The 18,329-nt window shown below is 46.3% G+C and overlaps 1 protein-coding gene across 1 annotated transcript in view; it reads right to left on the bottom strand.

The window, feature by feature from the left end:
• Positions 1 to 18,329, bottom strand: part of LOC115145615 (polypeptide N-acetylgalactosaminyltransferase-like 6) — a 249,431-nt gene that overhangs the window by 38,237 nt on the left and 192,865 nt on the right. Inside the window, exons 6-7 of the mRNA XM_065003262.1 lie at positions 15,734 to 15,919; positions 7,941 to 8,124 (exon numbers count right to left, since the gene is read on the bottom strand). Coding sequence (XP_064859334.1) covers positions 7,941 to 8,124; positions 15,734 to 15,919 — 370 coding nt within the window. The remainder of the gene's footprint in view (positions 1 to 7,940; positions 8,125 to 15,733; positions 15,920 to 18,329) is intronic.

Here is an 18,329-nt window from a genome sequence, read left to right as displayed (position 1 = left end):
GTGGTAGATCTCGGCTTGCATTTTGACTCAGAAAAGGATGGTGACCACTGTTCTAGAGTTTTCCCTGTTAACACTATCAACGTTTCCCTTTACAAGGCAATATTAGCCAATTTCAATGCAACAATACAGAAACAAAACAAACTATGATCAAATAACCACAGTAGCCTACTTGGCCACTGTTAAAACTGTAACTTAAAGCGGGTACAGCCTCAGTGTTCACAGCTCTGGAAGTTACACAGAATTTTCACAACGTTCAGGTTTGCGCTCAGCAGACCTGAAATTTGCTCAGTGACAAAAAATATTAGAGGGAACATTGCTTATAAACACACACACACACACGAACAAACACATGCAAAACACACCCACGCACACACCCACACACTGTTTAGGGAAACTTCAGCCAAACCACAGTTATTACTCTACCACCCATATCATTTCCATCAATAAAAATCACACAATTTATTCAGAGCCTAAAATAAAATAGAAAAAGCATCAACAGAGATTGCCATCTGCTATCCACTAGCTAGCACAGTCCAAGCTCCCCACTGGCCAGCATAGTTTAAGCTCGTCACTGGCCAGCACAGTCCACACTCTCCACTCACCAGCACAGTCCACGCTCTCCACTGGCCAGCATAGTCCAAGCTCTCCACTCACCAGCACAGTCCACGCTCTCCACTGGCCAGCATAGTCCAAGCTCTCCACTCACCAGCACAGTCCACGCTCTCCACTCACCAGCACAGTCCACGCTCTCCACTCACCAGCACAGTCCACACTCTCCACTGGCCAGCATAGTCCAAGCTCTCCACTCACCAGCACAGTCCACGCTCTTCACTGGCCAGCACAGTCCAAGCTCTCCACTCACCAGCACAGTCCACACTCTCCACTGGCCAGCACAGTCCAAGCTCTCCACTCACCAGCACAGTCCAAGCTCTCCACTGGGGAAAATGCAATAATGGATGCCTTAACCATCTTATGGCCAATTATGGATGGCTTTATTAAAGGGATACTTCAGGATTTTGGCAATGAAGCCCTTTATCTCTACTTCCCTAGAGTCAGAAGAACTTGTGAATATTTGTATGTGTCCTCCTGCATCCCTTTAAGCAGTTCAATTCATGGAAATGGAAGGGAGGATTAGCGATGTGTATAGAGGGGGAGTTGTGTGTGTGCGAGTGTGTAGGGGGGAGTCATTTGCAATGCACGTCCATGCAGCCAAGGTCAGAGACTGCCAGCGGGCAAGGGGAAGTCAGCTGAGAATATAGGCCCAATGTGTGTGTGCTATCCAGTGATACAGATCCCTGCTCTCTCTGCATAGGTACCCCCCTCCCGTCATGTATTTCTCTTTATATAATCCCCTCGCCTTGAGGCCGCCATGTGCAGATTGTGTGTGTGTCTGTGTGTGTGTGTATCTGTGTGTGTGTTCAAGGCACAGTAGTAGGAGACGGCAAGGGCACACAGTCACTCTGTCTCTGTATGGTGATTATATTTTGATTAAAATGAATGTACTGTACATATCCATTATTCAATGCCCTCCGCCTCCACAGACTGCATATTATACAGAACAATGGGACCCTAGTATATGGAGTCAGCTATAATGATATAATAGAATGTAGGGATGGCAGCAGTGTCTGTAATATATGAATGAGAGTTTATTGTATTGTACTAATTGACGCTTCGCTAAGCCCCACCCCCAGGGGTGAAAGTAGATTTAATGTCTTACCTGTAGGTGCGCTCACCCATTTTCTTATGCAAAAAAAACAAACAGATCAATAAAAACAATGTTGTCTGATCCATTTGATAGGCCTACAAAAAGGAGAGACACAAATACAATATGATGTCCATCTAACCTGGAGGAGGAAGTGATTGTCCAAAAACAAACAAAAGTGGCACTGACCCAATGGCAGACAGTGAATATGCACACTCAACGAGGATATGGTCGATGTTATCTGCTGGTGCCAAGATATGCGACTGTTCGCTTAATTAAGTTAAGAATGTTGATATCTAAAAGATAGACTGGAGTCTTTTCATTGCCATATCTTTACAGCAATAGCCATTTACTTTCCAAATAGTTTTTCTGCGATTGTCTTTTTAAATATTGCGATATGCTTGGCTGGGTCTCTGCTTTTCACTGATGGTAGCAACTCAACAATCATCTATTTCGTATTCGCAGCGAGTGCTGCCCAAATTGCAAGCCCTTCCGACTGTAGGCTATGTATTTTAAAACAATCCGCAGCTAATTATCCTCTGTGGCCAAATCATGCTTTCTGTTTTAGTGGCCTATATTGAATGATTTTATTTATTTATGTATAGACAGGAGTTAGCTAATCATTTTGGCAATTTAATTCAATTTACTTTAGGGAAAGCTTCCCCTTGCCTTATGGACACGATGCCTATGCTTTTTAATGTGGCATAAACACAACCAGTCATGATGTTTTCATCTGATTGTCAAACAATCACTTAACAAAGGCGCTCCTGTTGGCTACCCACGCACATTCGTCCACTCAGAAACTCATTTCAGCATCCAAACCCCAACAGTGCACTGTGCACCCGCAATTTCATGAATGCAAAGAGGCATCTGTTACAAAACACCTACGTGTATTGCGATGACATTCTGCAATTGTCATTAGGCTCACACTTGTAGCCTGAACTGATGCATGTCCACGCCACTCATCTCCGCCTTGGCGCCGAGCGTCTTGGCCACCCATCTCCGCCTTGACAAAATGTAAGTGTTCTCCTCAAACCACAACGCAATTTAGATTGCATAACACCCGGTTTCCAGTCAATTCGCTAATTTATCATGCAGCTGATGTGCAGTAATGTTAAAACATTGTGTAATAGCCTATAGGCTTACGTTTTACCGACATGGCTTACCCCCACTAATTATTTAACCGGGATGCCGTACCGGACTGTCTTACTTTCCCCTCTGTCCACCTCCCTTGGTTACTGTTACAATCTTGGACATTTTCCTGGGAAACCCAATTCGCCCAATAACCACTGGCGAAATCCCCCCACAATGATAACAAACTTTAATACACAATGAAATTAAACACAGACTACCATTTGGTAAGCAGGAAACTCTAGGGTATGATGTGGTGGACTGTCAACTGCTTCTCGTGAACCTGGTAAAATTATGTTTGTAGTGTAGCTAGCCACTGATTGGCTCTGAATTCAATGTGAGCATGTAGCCAAATCTATACAATCAATTTGGAGCAAACTAGTGCTCTGAAATCGTATCCTGATGTCGACCTCAGATGGGAGTTAATATGGCTAACTTAGCTAGCTAACATACATTTCGAGAAAACAAGTTATATTAAGTGGTTAGCTAGGTAGCGTTAGCAATGTTTGGTGGTCAATGAGACTGAGAGCTAGCTAACCCCCTGAGCTATCAAACAGCTCTGCATTTCAAAAATCACAGAAGCAAGTAATACTGATGCACGGCTTCATTATTAAGCCGTTTAAAATATATATTTGAATAAAACGTGTTTTCCCACTGCCCACTGGCTTTCATTCATTTCAAACATGAGCTTGTCCGAGTGTATCATACTGCTATCAATTGGAGCACTGTGATTGGTTGCCCAAAATTCTGGGGAGGGGCTTAGCGAAGGTTAAATTGAGTCGACTATGGTGATACAGTACGTATGTAAAGGATATTATGATGATAGTGTTGTTGCTGTTAGGCCAGTAGGTGGCGATATGACATCAGATATAGACAGAGAGATAGGTCAGAGTGCAGGTCATGTCATGATCTGAATGTGGAGAAGGGAAGTGCGTGTGTGTATGTGTCGGGGTGTGTGGGGGTGTAGTGTCATTTAACAAGATTAATGCCCATCGAGCAGCGTTGTGACAAAGTTAAATTATCAGGTTTAATTTAGTTCTGATGTGCTAGGACCGATACACACACACACACACACACACACACGCAGAGTATGAAAAAAAGAAGAAGCAAAATGTGTCTTCTCAATGGATCAGTCATTTCACAATGAGCTTTGTTCCAGATAGAGGAACTGCTTTCATCTGATAACAGGCGCTAAGATCTATATTAAGGCATCTTAGAGGAGCACACTTCACACATACCAATGTGTTAGTGCTGAATGTGCCAGGCAGGCTGGCAGGCAGGCAGGGGGGAGGCAGACAGGAAGGAAGGCAGAAATGGATGGAGGGAAGGAAGGCAGGAATGGAGGCAGGCAGGAAGGCAGGGATGGAGGAAGGCAGGAATGGAGGCAGGCAGGAAGGCAGGGATGGAGGCAGGAAGGCAGATGGGCAGGCAGGCCTGCAGCCCTATGTGGCGCCACCAGTAGAAAGGCAGGAGGGATTTATTGAAAGCCTGTGGAATCCTGTATCTCCTCTGCACCTAGCAGTAGAGCCTCATTACCAGTCCATCATATGTTTGTCTCTTCCTCTCTCTCTCTCTCTCTTTCACTCTCTCTTCTGGAATGGAGAGGCGATTGTGAAAAATCATAGTTGCCCCATTTTGTATAACTCTCCCACTCTTTTTTTTTTTTTTTCAAACAAAGTAGGAAATCAGTAAAGTAGGAAATCAGTAAAGTAGGAAATCAGCGGAGCCGGAGCAAGTTGTTTTATGTTTTCTTTTTTTTAAATGTACAAATCCACAAAATGTCCTGACTTGACGTGGAAGTTGGTGGTCCTTCTAGTTTCACACAGAGAAAGGGTTGTTCACAAACAGACGGACTGACTAATGTATTAAGTCTTGGACATCTTCAGAAGCCTTGGTTGCTAGTTAACACGGGGGTCTGCTATCAGTGCCATGGCACGTGGCAAAGTTTAACATGGACACACTGCCTGTTACGTTGTCAGCATCAGGGTCCTCCTTTATGCCTCTTACCCTGACCTCAGATCAGATGCTACGGAGTGTCCCATCCTCCACAACATACTCACAATAAAGTGCATGTCGTTGGGTATAACAAAGGAAGAGAGCCTTCTCATCCTCAACATTCTCCTGTACATAAGGTACTGTTATTCTAATGAGATATGTGTGTTCTGTAGAATCATTGCAATTAAGTAGAAACCTTGACCTAAGCTAGTTATTTATATTACATTGTTCCTCCCTGTTGGATATTCTTCTTAACCTCCCAGAGAGACAAGGTTGTGATGAGGAATATGTCCAGATATTCAGCTCGGTATGAAAAAATACTGGTCTCGATATTGATTTGACTTTCTTCCTTGTCTCCTCTTCGTGTTGTTAACTTCTCTTTTCTCAAACCCGAAACAAAAACACAGCACCCACAGGTAAAAAAATAAATAAATAAGGGATTTAAAAGGAGCAAGTCTTTCACAAACGTTGTCCCCGACGTGATGACACCGTTGGTGAGATACAAAATCACTCTTTGATATCTTTGTTTGGAACATGAACATGGAAGAGCTCCTTTCAGAACACGTACGTGGCTCACTAAAAGTCATGTACTCAAAGTATGTGTTCTGCTCTGTTCGACCAAGCAATAAGAGAAAATGGAATGGTTGTAGTGTTGTGTCTGCTGATACAAATGAACATGCCTTCAATACAGTACGTGCTCGACTTTCAAAGTGCGATTATGATTACGATTATGTCATTCCACCAGAACTTTTCATGTGAGTCAACCCCGCACAGTGATTTTTCTCAAATAAGCCACTCGAGTCTAAATATATTGGTGAAGTAGTAATCTCATTTAAACTGTAATCATTTCAGTGTACCCGCCCCATGTTCACATTACCAAACAGCATTGTGGGTATTATCTTGGTTGAACAGAATCTCTCTTCCATAGCCAAACATGACAGATGGAGGCAGTTTGGGTGAGTGTTACATTTCATGAGCATCATCCTTCTGCATTCATTCCCTTAATGAATCCCAATTTAGCACCGCTTTGACTGGGACACCTGTGGTAATAGGACACACACACACACACACACATTGAAAGTTTAGGATGATGGAGCTGAGATGAGAAAGCAATGTGGGAGGGTTAAAGGTCTGGTTTATCAGTGCAACAGAATGGAGCCAGGGAGACCTGGCTGGGAGTCTGGCTGTGTGAGTTGTGCTGGCTGGCTCCAGAGAGGATCCATGGATTCATGCCTGGTAGGGGGTGCATGCTGGGCCTCTGGGCCTATAGGGGAGCATACAAGTCTGGGCAGCCTACTGTGAGCTGCCCTGGGCCAAGTCCTTAGAGTCTGGAGGAGTAGGAGGCAGCAGCAGCCTGGGGGGATAGTCTGGGAACAGGGGGAGGGTTCGTTGGAAGGTAGGAGGGCTGTCGGTCTGCCTTTCTGTCTGTCTGGGTTTAGGATAAGAAGAGGACCATTGAGTGTGGAGAGCTTAGCCTCAGGCTATAGGCAGAGAGGTGGGAGATTTGGATAAAGGAAACCAGGAATGAGAGCTGGTGTTATAGAATTTAAATTAGGTAAAGGTTCAGATCCAGGGGTGCACGGCATTGAGCTGTCAGTGTTTTGGGCAAGTTGCGGTGGAGGTGGGAGAAGGATATTTGGTTGTCCTGGGAAAGGTCTAGATACGAGAAGGGAGGGAGCCGCTAGTCAAGGGAAAACAGCACCCTGACAGCTGGATTTCTGTGTAGGTCGCACAGAATGTGGATAAGCACACGTGCACCCCCCCACCCCTATATTTACCATCTCAGCATTTACACAGTTTAACCCCTGATGATGCCGTTGCCCTTGAAGAGGACAGGTGATGATTTGCTTCATTAATAAACCATACTGTATCTCTATGTAAATGGAGGAGGTGTAAAATGCCAACCGCTCCCTGTGACCTGGGATAAGAGTATCTGCTGACTGGGTAAAGCTACGCCTGCGTCCAAAACGGCACCCTATTCCCTATTCAGTATACTACTTTTGACCAGGGCCCTTAGGGGAATAGGGTGCCGTTTGGGACACAGACCAGAGGTAACACCCACTGGATAATCCTGTTCTGCCTTTACGTCAGTGGGGCTTTCATCTATTCTAGGGGCCCTCTACCTACGTACCTCTGTAGATCTGTGAGCGATCGCCAGTCGGAGCCTGACTCGTTAAAGAGATCAAAAAAAGGGGTTGGTTCAGATGTGTATCTTTAACAGCAAGTGCTTACCTGGGATAGGATGGGAGGAACTCTTATCTCCCCGAGGGATAAAATGGCCTCAGACACAGATCACAGACCTCGATCAGAAAGATATTTGAGGGTGTAAAGAGTGACTAACTGGACAGCTTGCCAGACATCGTGAGTCATTTCTGGTGGTCTAAAAGAGAGGTTAGCGGGTTCATTTAAGCATTCATTGCATACACAGTAATAGCAGCAAGCAAAAAGTCCCTAGCAGGGGAACGAGAGAGTGCGCCAGAGGAGTCAGTCACAGTGAAGAGTAGAGGATGTTACAGCCCAGTGACTGCTGTGCTGCTCCCAATCCCCTATCCTCTATCACCGTCTCACACATTTCACCCCCAACTGGCGACGCAGCCAAGGCATTAAGCCCAGGATTAATTTAGAGGGATATATGAAGAGAGCCTAGCAGAGGAAATTAGCTTTCTAGCTTTCTCACCTGCCCTCCTTGCTGCCTGGCTGCGCCACTGTTCTAGTAACTGACTGGGGGAAATGATTCAGCCGTGCGGCTTGTAGCAGGCTGGTGTCGTGTGTCATAAATTAGGCTGCGTTTACACAGGCAGCCCAATTCTGATCTTTTGACCAATCATGTCAGCTCTTTCACATCACATCTTTTTCAGAGTTGATTACCTAGGATAGGATAGGAGGAACTCTTATCTCCACGAAGGATAAAATGGCCTCAGACACAGATCACAGACCTAGATCACAAAGATATTTTAGGGTGTCAAGAGTGGTCAAAAGCCCAATTTAGTTAAACAAATATCAGAATTGGGCTGCCTGTCTATGACACATATAAGGTGGTTGATAGGTGTGTGTGTGTGTGTGTGCGTGCGTGCGTGTATGACTGTGTGCACATGCGTATCTGTGTACTCACTCATAGGGATCACTTGTGTCGGGGCCCTGGAGCTCTGGAGGGATGGGGATGCGTTTGTAGTACATCTCCCAGTCGAAGGCTCCCCTCATGGCATCCCCAGCCTGGGCTTCATATCCAAAGTGGTTATGGTCGATCACGTCAATCATAGGGCACACGATGGTCTTGGGGTTCTGGGCAATCTGGTCTTTATGCGGGACAGAACAACAAAGAGAAAGAGTGTGAGCATGTATCAATCACCATACCCTGCTGTTCTTTCTTTCTTTCTTTCTTTCTTTCTTTCTTTCTTTCTTTCTTTCTTTTGTTTTTCTCTCTCTCCATTTCACTGAAGTACACATAGGGAGTGGAACCAGGGCAATTGCTTTTGTTCCCTTGGACCTCTCTCCCTCTGTCCCCTTCTACCGCTTCCTCCCTCCTCTCCCCTTATGTGGAGGTCTCTGGGCAGCTCTGCTCCTCCGACAGCGAGTCACTGGACGATTAGAAACAATTACAGCGTTTCAAAGTAGGTTGGCTCTGTGGAGGCCTGGGAGCCAACCTCGACGTGTCTGTTTGCCGTGTGTGTGTGACTGAGCTGAGCAACGATAAGCCGCCCCAGATCTGTCACACCCTGCCCACCTCTCTCTTCTGTGGGCCGTGTGTGCTGGACCATGGAGAGAAGGGGAGCAGAGGCCCAACACCACAGCACTGAGACTAATGGGGAGTGACTGTACAGTATTGTACATTGACACACCTTACTATCAATACTGTAGCCTGGTCCCAGATCTGTTTGTGGTCCTATGGCTATTGCCATGCCATGGGGCTCAGTACTGGTAGCCTGGTCCCAGATCTGCTTATGGCCAACTGCTATAAAATCATTGTCATGCAGCATGGCGAAGAGTAACACACCTTGAAATGGTGGCGGGTTTCTCACACGGTTAAGATGTAATTTAATTGGCATATGGAAGGCTGTACAAACAGTAATTACCCAGCTATAAGCCCCCCCCCCCTCCTGGCCCTGCCAATATAAACATACAGAAACTATTGACTTGAATCAGTTGGTGTTTATGTGCAGGTCTCTGTAATATTCATCTAGTGTGCTTACTGTGACACAATCCTTTGTTTTATTCCCTTACATTTCCAGCACTGCGGCTATGTAGGCAAAATGTGAATACCCACGACACCATCTTACTGGGCCTGCATGGATACATTTCAAACAAAGGAAAGAGAGAACGAGAGAGAGAACTCCTAATTGTAATGAAATATAAATGAACAAAAAGGCAAATAACAAGAGGCAAATGGTAAGGGAACTCTCAAGAGCTCATTAAACGAGAAGGGACTGCATTTCAAATGTAGCAGTCAGGTGAAAAATAAAACTGTAATGTAATCCACCCAGTTGCCATGCCCACACTTCCTTATCCTATAGGTTTGTTACACATAGCGAAAGAGCGGTTCATTCAAAAGTTGTTCCGTTCGTTATGTGGGTTATACATTATGTCCTTTGATCAAGGTAAGATCCAAGGTTTGTAGGAGATCCAAGGAGAGAGGAAGCATTAGATTCAGAGAGCAGTGATAAAACCTGGCCTGTTAATTAGAATGGTGTGGTGTTGGAGTCTTAGATCTACAGAGAGAGAGAGAGAGAGAGAGGTAGACGGAGAGGTTGAAATAAGAGAGAAAGAAAGAAAGACAAACAGCAAATCCCTGTATTCCACTGATCTGATATCAGAGCCCGGCAGGATGATTGCATGTGTCACCGTGCCTGTGGTTGGCCTGGGGTTCACTGCGGTATCTCCTCCACTCTATTCATGCATGCGAGCCCCACAGCACAGCATGGCCTCCCTCCTCCGCTTCACGCCCCACATTACATCAGCCTCCCAAATGACACCCTATTCCCTTTATAGTGCACTACTTTTGACGACGGCCCATAGGAAAGTAGTGCACCATAAAGGGAATAGGGTGCCATTTGGGACGCATACCTCATCAGCCCCGCTCTGTTCTGCTCTCTGACAGGCAGGCGGCTCCATTCCAACCAATTAAAGAACCCCATACTGCGAGTCCTCTTTCTCCGTTAGCCAGAAGACAATGGGGCCATGTCGTGGAATGGTGGTGGTGGTGTGGCTATTATCTACTATTATTATTATCATAGGGACCTGGGCGTACATATCTATCATACCTTTCATGGGAATCCCAGTCCCTGTGTGATTGAGTACAGTAATGGCTGTAATCACTTCACATCCATTTATTTGAACTGTGCTGGGAGAAGGCTATTATCAGGGTCCCTAGTCTCCCTAATGTTGCAGTAACATACTGTGCTGGGAGATGTGCTGGGAGAAGGCTATTATCAGGGTCCCTAGTCTCCCTAATGTTGCAGTAACATACTGTGCTGGGAGATGTGCTGGGAGAAGGCTATTATCAGGGTCCCTAGTCTCCCTAATGTTGCAGTAACATGCTGTGCTGGGAGAAGGCTATTATCAGGGTCCCTAGTCTCCCTAATGTTGCAGTAACATGCTGTGCTGGGAGATGTGCTGGGAGAAGGCTATTATCAGGGTCCCTAGTCTCCCTAATGTTGCAGTAACATACTATGCTGGGAGATGTGCTGGGAGAAGGCTATTATCAGGGTCCCTAGTCTCCCTAATGTTGCAGTAACATGCTGTGCTGGGAGATGTGCTGGGAGAAGGCTATTATCAGGGTCCCTAGTCTCCCTAATGTTGCAGTAACATACTGTGCTGGGAGAAGGCTATTATCAGGGTCCCTAGTCTCCCTAATGTTGCAGTAACATACTGTGCTGGGCGATGTGCTGGGAGATTATTATCAGGGAGTTTCCCTAGTCTCCCTAATGTTGCAGTAACATGCTGTGCTGGGAGATGTGCTGGGAGAAGGCTATTATCAGGGTCCCTAGTCTCCCTAATGTTGCAGTAACATACTGTGCTGGGAGATGTGCTGGGAGATTATTATCAGGGTCCCTAGTCTCCCTAATGTTGCAGTAACATACTGTGCTGGGCGATGTGCTGGGAGAAGGCTATTATCAGGGTCCCTAGTCTCCCTAATGTTGCAGTAACATACTGTGCTGGGCGATGTGCTGGGAGAAGGCTATTATCAGGGTCCCTAGTCTCCCTAATGTTGCAGTAACATACTATGCTGGGAGAAGGCTATTATCAGGGTCCCTAGTCTCCCTAATGTTGCAGTAACATACTATGCTGGGAGAAGGCTATTATCAGGGTCCCTAGTCTCCCTAATGTTGCAGTAACATGCTGTGCTGGGAGATGTGCTGGGAGAAGGCTATTATCAGGGTCCCTAGTCTCCCTAATGTTGCAGTAACATACTGTGCTGGGAGAAGGCTATTATCAGGGTCCCTAGTCTCCCTAATGTTGCAGTAACATACTATGCTGGGAGAAGGCTATTATCAGGGTCCCTAGACTCCCTAATGTTGCAGTAACATGCTGTGCTGGGAGATGTGCTGGGAGAAGGCTATTATCAGGGTCCCTAGTCTCCCTAATGTTGCAGTAACATGCTGTGCTGGGAGATGTGCTGGGAGATTATTATCAGGGTCCCTAGTCTCCCTAATGTTGCAGTAACATACTGTGCTGGGAGATTATTATCAGGGTCCCTAGTCTCCCTAATGTTGCAGTAACATGCTGTGCTGGGAGATGTGCTGGGAGAAGGCTATTATCAGGGTCCCTAGTCTCCCTAATGTTGCAGTAACATGCTGGGCGATGTGCTGGGAGAAGGCTATTATCAGGGTCCCTAGTCTCCCTAATGTTGCAGTAACATGCTGTGCTGGGAGAAGGCTATTATCAGGGTCCCTAGTCTCCCTAATGTTGCAGTAACATGCTGTGCTGGGAGAAGGCTATTATCAGGGTCCCTAGTCTCCCTAATGTTGCAGTAACATACTATGCTGGGAGATTATTATCAGGGTCCCTAGTCTCCCTAATGTTGCAGTAACATACTATGCTGGGAGAAGGCTATTATCAGGGTCCCTAGTCTCCCTAATGTTGCAGTAACATACTATGCTGGGAGAAGGCTATTATCAGGGTCCCTAGTCTCCCTAATGTTGCAGTAACATACTATGCTGGGAGAAGGCTATTATCAGGGTCCCTAGTCTCCCTAATGTTGCAGTAACATACTATGCTGGGAGAAGGCTATTATCAGGGTCCCTAGTCTCCCTAATGTTGCAGTAACATACTATGCTGGGAGAAGGCTATTATCAGGGTCCCTAGTCTCCCTAATGTTGCAGTAACATACTATGCTGGGAGAAGGCTATTATCAGGGTCCCTAGTCTCCCTAATGTTGCAGTAACATACTATGCTGGGAGAAGGCTATTATCAGGGTCCCTAGTCTCCCTAATGTTGCAGTAACATACTATGCTGGGAGATGTGCTGGGAGAAGGCTATTATCAGGGTCCCTAGTCTCCCTAATGTTGCAGTAACATGCTGTGCTGGGAGAAGGCTATTATCAGGGTCCCTAGTCTCCCTAATGTTGCAGTAACATACTATGCTGGGAGAAGGCTATTATCAGGGTCCCTAGTCTCCCTAATGTTGCAGTAACATACTATGCTGGGAGAAGGCTATTATCAGGGTCCCTAGTCTCCCTAATGTTGCAGTAACATGCTGTGCTGGGAGATGTGCTGGGAGAAGGCTATTATCAGGGTCCCTAGTCTCCCTAATGTTGCAGTAACATGCTGTGCTGGGAGATGTGCTGGGAGAAGGCTATTATCAGGGTCCCTAGTCTCCCTAATGTTGCAGTAACATACTATGCTGGGAGATGTGCTGGGAGAAGGCTATTATCAGGGTCCCTAGTCTCCCTAATGTTGCAGTAACATGCTGGGCGATGTGCTGGGAGAAGGCTATTATCAGGGTCCCTAGTCTCCCTAATGTTGCAGTAACATGCTGTGCTGGGAGAAGGCTATTATCAGGGTCCCTAGTCTCCCTAATGTTGCAGTAACATACTATGCTGGGAGAAGGCTATTATCAGGGTCCCTAGTCTCCCTAATGTTGCAGTAACATACTATGCTGGGAGAAGGCTATTATCAGGGTCCCTAGTCTCCCTAATGTTGCAGTAACATGCTGTGCTGGGAGATGTGCTGGGAGAAGGCTATTATCAGGGTCCCTAGTCTCCCTAATGTTGCAGTAACATGCTGTGCTGGGAGAAGGCTATTATCAGGGTCCCTAGTCTCCCTAATGTTGCAGTAACATACTACGCTGGGAGATTATTATCAGGGTCCCTAGTCTCCCTAATGTTGCAGTAACATACTATGCTGGGAGAAGGCTATTATCAGGGTCCCTAGTCTCCCTAATGTTGCAGTAACATACTATGCTGGGAGAAGGCTATTATCAGGGTCCCTAGTCTCCCTAATGTTGCAGTAACATACTATGCTGGGAGAAGGCTATTATCAGGGTCCCTAGTCTCCCTAATGTTGCAGTAACATGCTGTGCTGGGAGATGTGCTGGGAGAAGGCTATTATCAGGGTCCCTAGTCTCCCTAATGTTGCAGTAACATGCTGTGCTGGGAGATGTGCTGGGAGAAGGCTATTATCAGGGTCCCTAGTCTCCCTAATGTTGCAGTAACATACTATGCTGGGAGATGTGCTGGGAGAAGGCTATTATCAGGGTCCCTAGTCTCCCTAATGTTGCAGTAACATGCTGGGCGATGTGCTGGGAGAAGGCTATTATCAGGGTCCCTAGTCTCCCTAATGTTGCAGTAACATGCTGTGCTGGGAGAAGGCTATTATCAGGGTCCCTAGTCTCCCTAATGTTGCAGTAACATACTATGCTGGGAGAAGGCTATTATCAGGGTCCCTAGTCTCCCTAATGTTGCAGTAACATACTATGCTGGGAGAAGGCTATTATCAGGGTCCCTAGTCTCCCTAATGTTGCAGTAACATGCTGTGCTGGGAGATGTGCTGGGAGAAGGCTATTATCAGGGTCCCTAGTCTCCCTAATGTTGCAGTAACATGCTGTGCTGGGAGAAGGCTATTATCAGGGTCCCTAGTCTCCCTAATGTTGCAGTAACATACTATGCTGGGAGATTATTATCAGGGTCCCTAGTCTCCCTAATGTTGCAGTAACATACTATGCTGGGAGAAGGCTATTATCAGGGTCCCTAGTCTCCCTAATGTTGCAGTAACATACTATGCTGGGAGAAGGCTATTATCAGGGTCCCTAGTCTCCCTAATGTTGCAGTAACATACTATGCTGGGAGAAGGCTATTATCAGGGTCCCTAGTCTCCCTAATGTTGCAGTAACATACTATGCTGGGAGAAGGCTATTATCAGGGTCCCTCCCTAATGTCTAACATACTATGCTAATGGGTTGCAGTAACATACTATGCTGGGAGAAGGCTATTATCAGGGTCCCTAGTCTCCCTAATGTTGCAGTAACATACTATGCTGGGAGAAGGCTATTATCAGGGTCCCTAGTCTCCCTAATGTTGCAGTAACATACTATGCTGGGAGATGTGCTGGGAGAAGGCTATTATCAGGGTCCCTAGTCTCCCTAATGTTGCAGTAACATGCTGTGCTGGGAGAAGGCTATTATCAGGGTCCCTAGTCTCCCTAATGTTGCAGTAACATACTATGCTGGGAGAAGGCTATTATCAGGGTCCCTAGTCTCCCTAATGTTGCAGTAACATACTATGCTGGGAGAAGGCTATTATCAGGGTCCCTAGTCTCCCTAATGTTGCAGTAACATGCTGTGCTGGGAGATGTGCTGGGAGAAGGCTATTATCAGGGTCCCTAGTCTCCCTAATGTTGCAGTAACATGCTGTGCTGGGAGATGTGCTGGGAGAAGGCTATTATCAGGGTCCCTAGTCTCCCTAATGTTGCAGTAACATACTATGCTGGGAGATGTGCTGGGAGAAGGCTATTATCAGGGTCCCTAGTCTCCCTAATGTTGCAGTAACATACTGTGCTGGGAGAAGGCTATTATCAGGGTCCCTAGTCTCCCTAATGTTGCAGTAACATACTGTGCTGGGAGATGTGCTGGGAGATTATTATCAGGGTCCCTAGTCTCCCTAATGTTGCAGTAACATACTGTGCTGGGAGATGTGCTGGGAGAAGGCTATTATCAGGGTCCCTAGTCTCCCTAATGTTGCAGTAACATGCTGTGCTGGTATGTGAAGAACAGCACACCTGTTCACAGGCTCCACGTGATGCGACAGCCCAGGAGGCAGTTTTCCTCTGCTTAGGGTTGCACCCCTGGAGCGGCGCGTCAGGAACGTGCATTTAACATGGATTCAGGCTGCACCCCTGGAGCGGCGCGTCGGGAACGTGCATTGAACATGGATTCAGGCTGCACCCCTGGAGCGGCGCGTCGGGAACGTGCATTGAACATGGATTCAGGCTGCGCCACTCTTTTATCAAACAAACTACAGAAACAGACAGATATTTCCTTTGTGAAACTGACAGATATAGAAGTGTGAGATAAGCCAGTTTTTTTATGGAGATTTTAACCTTCTTACTCTCTCACACGTTCTCTAGCTCGACCCGTCCCCCTTTCTTTCGCTCTCCTGACCCAAACTTTTCCCCGGCGCCACTCTCTTCTTACAGGGAAAAAAAGACGGCTAAAAGATGCACCTTCTCCATCCCACTTTGCCCGACCTCTTCTCCCCCCACTTTCCTTTCCTGCTCACTCCTCTCCTGGCCCAAATCTCTCCCGATCGAAGCTTTTTTTGTGTTATCTTTACCTGCAGCTACGCTCTGAGACTCCGTTCCAGTCGACTCACCGAACAGGGGGGACTACACTTTGTGTGGCTGGTCCACACACACGCGCGTACACACACACACACACACACACACACACACACACACACACACACACACACACCAAGCAGGGGGGGCAGCCAGTTGATGTTGGCCTCACAGTGAGAGTCCAAGAAGGTGAGGACTTCTCCCTTGGCCACCGAGGCCCCCAGCAGACGGGTACGGATCAGACCCTCCCTCTTCTTGGTCCGAACGATGCGCACCTTGGGGAACCGGGCCATGTACTCCTCCAGACGGCCCTTCAGGTGCTCTGGGAAGGAGAGGAAGAGAGAGAAATGGTTAGAATTAAATCCATCCCTATACAGTACATTCCTCAAAGATCATCTATTCAAAGAGAGAAAGAGAGAAGGGAGGATGTTATAAAAGAAAATCCATCCATATACATTATTTAGTACATGGGTTATGATCACCTCTGTCACACACAGAGAGAGAGAGGAGGAGAGAGATTTATAATCATATATATTTTATTTATATTTTTTATTTATCCTTTATTTAACTAGGCAAGTCAGTTAAGAACAAATTCTCATTTACAATGACGGCCTACCCCTGGCCACACCCAGACGACGCTGGGCCAATTGTGCCCCGCCCAAAGGGACTCCCAATCACGGCCGGATGTGATACAGCCTGGATTCGGGGCGGCAGGTAGCCTAGTGGTTAGAGTGTTGGACTAGTAACCGAATGGTTGCAAGATCGAACCCCCCAGCTGACAAGGTAAAAAATCTGTCGTTCTGCCCCTGAACCAGACAGTTAACCCACTGTTCCTAGGCTGTCATTGAAAATAAGAATTTGTTCTTAACTGACTTGCCTAGTTAAAAAAAACAAAAAAATCGAACCAGGGGCAGTAATGACGCCTCTGGCACTGAGATGCAGTGCCTTAGACCGCTATAAGAGGATAATGGCATTCCACAAATGTATCCCTATAACGTATACCATGTAGCCATATGACCATGCCTTATACAGTAGGAGTTAAGATCAAAGTTGTGTCACAGAGAGAGAGGAGAAAGGAGAGGTAGGAGAAAGGAGAGAGCGAGAGAGAGGAGAAAGGAGAGGTAGGAGAAAGGAGAAAGCGAGAGAGAGGAGAAAGGAGAGAGCGAGAGAGAGGAGAAAGGAGAGAGAGGCGAGAAGAGGAAGGGGTGGTGATGTTAGCTCCCGGCTGCTCATCAGCTCAAGCTATCTCCAGGCCATTGATGGTGCTGATTATTCTGGATGTGCCTGAGCAGGATGGGTCACCAATCAGCTAGTCGTGCCGGAGAGACACTTATGTCATCATTACTAGAGACGGGAGGGGATGACACTCTAGGTAGATTACACAGACCAAGGAGGTGTCAGATGGTACATTATGAAATACAGAGGGAGAGAGAGGTAGAGAGAGGGAAAGAGAGAAACAATCAGTGTTGCTCTTTTCCTTGAAATAGGAGGTAATTCAGGGTATTTGAATTGAAAGGAGAGGGGGGAGGGAGAGAGAGAGAGAGAGAGAGAGGAGAGGAGTGACAAAAAAAAGAAAGAGAAAGAGACGGAAAGAACGAAAGAGGGAGAGAGGGGTAAGAGTGAAAAACAGAAAAGTAAGAGAGAGAAAGAGACGGAAAGAACGAAAGAGGGAGAGAGGGGTAAGAGTGAAAAACAGAAAAGTAAGAGAGAGAAAGAGACGGAAAGAACGAAAGAGGGAGAGAGGGGTAAGTAAGAGAGAGAAAGGCAGAGCGATGGTAAGATAAAGAGATGGAGAGAGAGAATTTAATCTCTAGTGATGTGTTCATCTAATCTTGCTATTGTATCACCATTCTCCTGGTCCCATTCAAGGGCATTAACGGTTAACGTCCCTTGTTAAGATTGCCCCACTGTTAGCACTTGATTGAATTGTTGAATTGGTATCTGTTTTTTAAAAATATATTACAAGGAGCAGTGGTATAGAGGCCCACCTGATAAACCAAGGAAAATAACATGGCGGCAAGGCTAACCTATATAAGGACTTCATAACCCATACAAGACACATTCATAAGCACTAAATAAGCATGTCATACCGTAAAAGCTTGTTGTCGGTCAACCTTTGTCACATTGTGTTTGTAATAACTGAAATACAGTTCAATATGATCCCTCTATATACATGCATGCATACAAATAAGAACTGTCACCTTATCAAAATAATAACAATTAACATATTCTTACTGACAACATCTATTTCCAGAAATCTAATTTAGAACCTGAGAGACGAAGCAGGGGAATGTGATGGAAAAAAGCATTCCAAATCGACATTCATTCATTCCCCCCCACCTCTCTCTCCCTCTCTCTCAGCCCCCTTCTCTATCTCTCTCTCTGTGTCTCTTCCTCTCTCTCTGTCTTCCTCACGCTCTCTGTCTATCTCTCTCTCTCTCTCTCTCACTCTGTCTCTCTATCTCACTCTCTCACTCTGTCTCTGTTCTCATATAAAGAACTGGTAATGTGTTTGACCCCTTCCTAACAGATGCCAAGATGACCATCAGTATGGTGGCAGTATAGTAGAACAGGAGAACCATCCTTATCTTCCTTCATTGTATTATTTGTTCATTTCCCTGTCGGCGGGAGGTTTTTGCCTGCCAACCGTGTCCCCGTTACCGGCATCATTCAAATCCTTTAAAGGTAGCCGTTAATACCTGCATGCTGGGGCTCTATCACACGCCTGCAGC

The sequence above is a fragment of the Oncorhynchus nerka genome, linkage group LG18 (genome assembly GCF_034236695.1).
Source record: "Oncorhynchus nerka isolate Pitt River linkage group LG18, Oner_Uvic_2.0, whole genome shotgun sequence".
In the NCBI taxonomy this organism is placed as follows: Eukaryota; Metazoa; Chordata; class Actinopteri; order Salmoniformes; family Salmonidae; genus Oncorhynchus; species Oncorhynchus nerka.
This window is presented reverse-complemented; position numbering and strand designations above follow the sequence as displayed.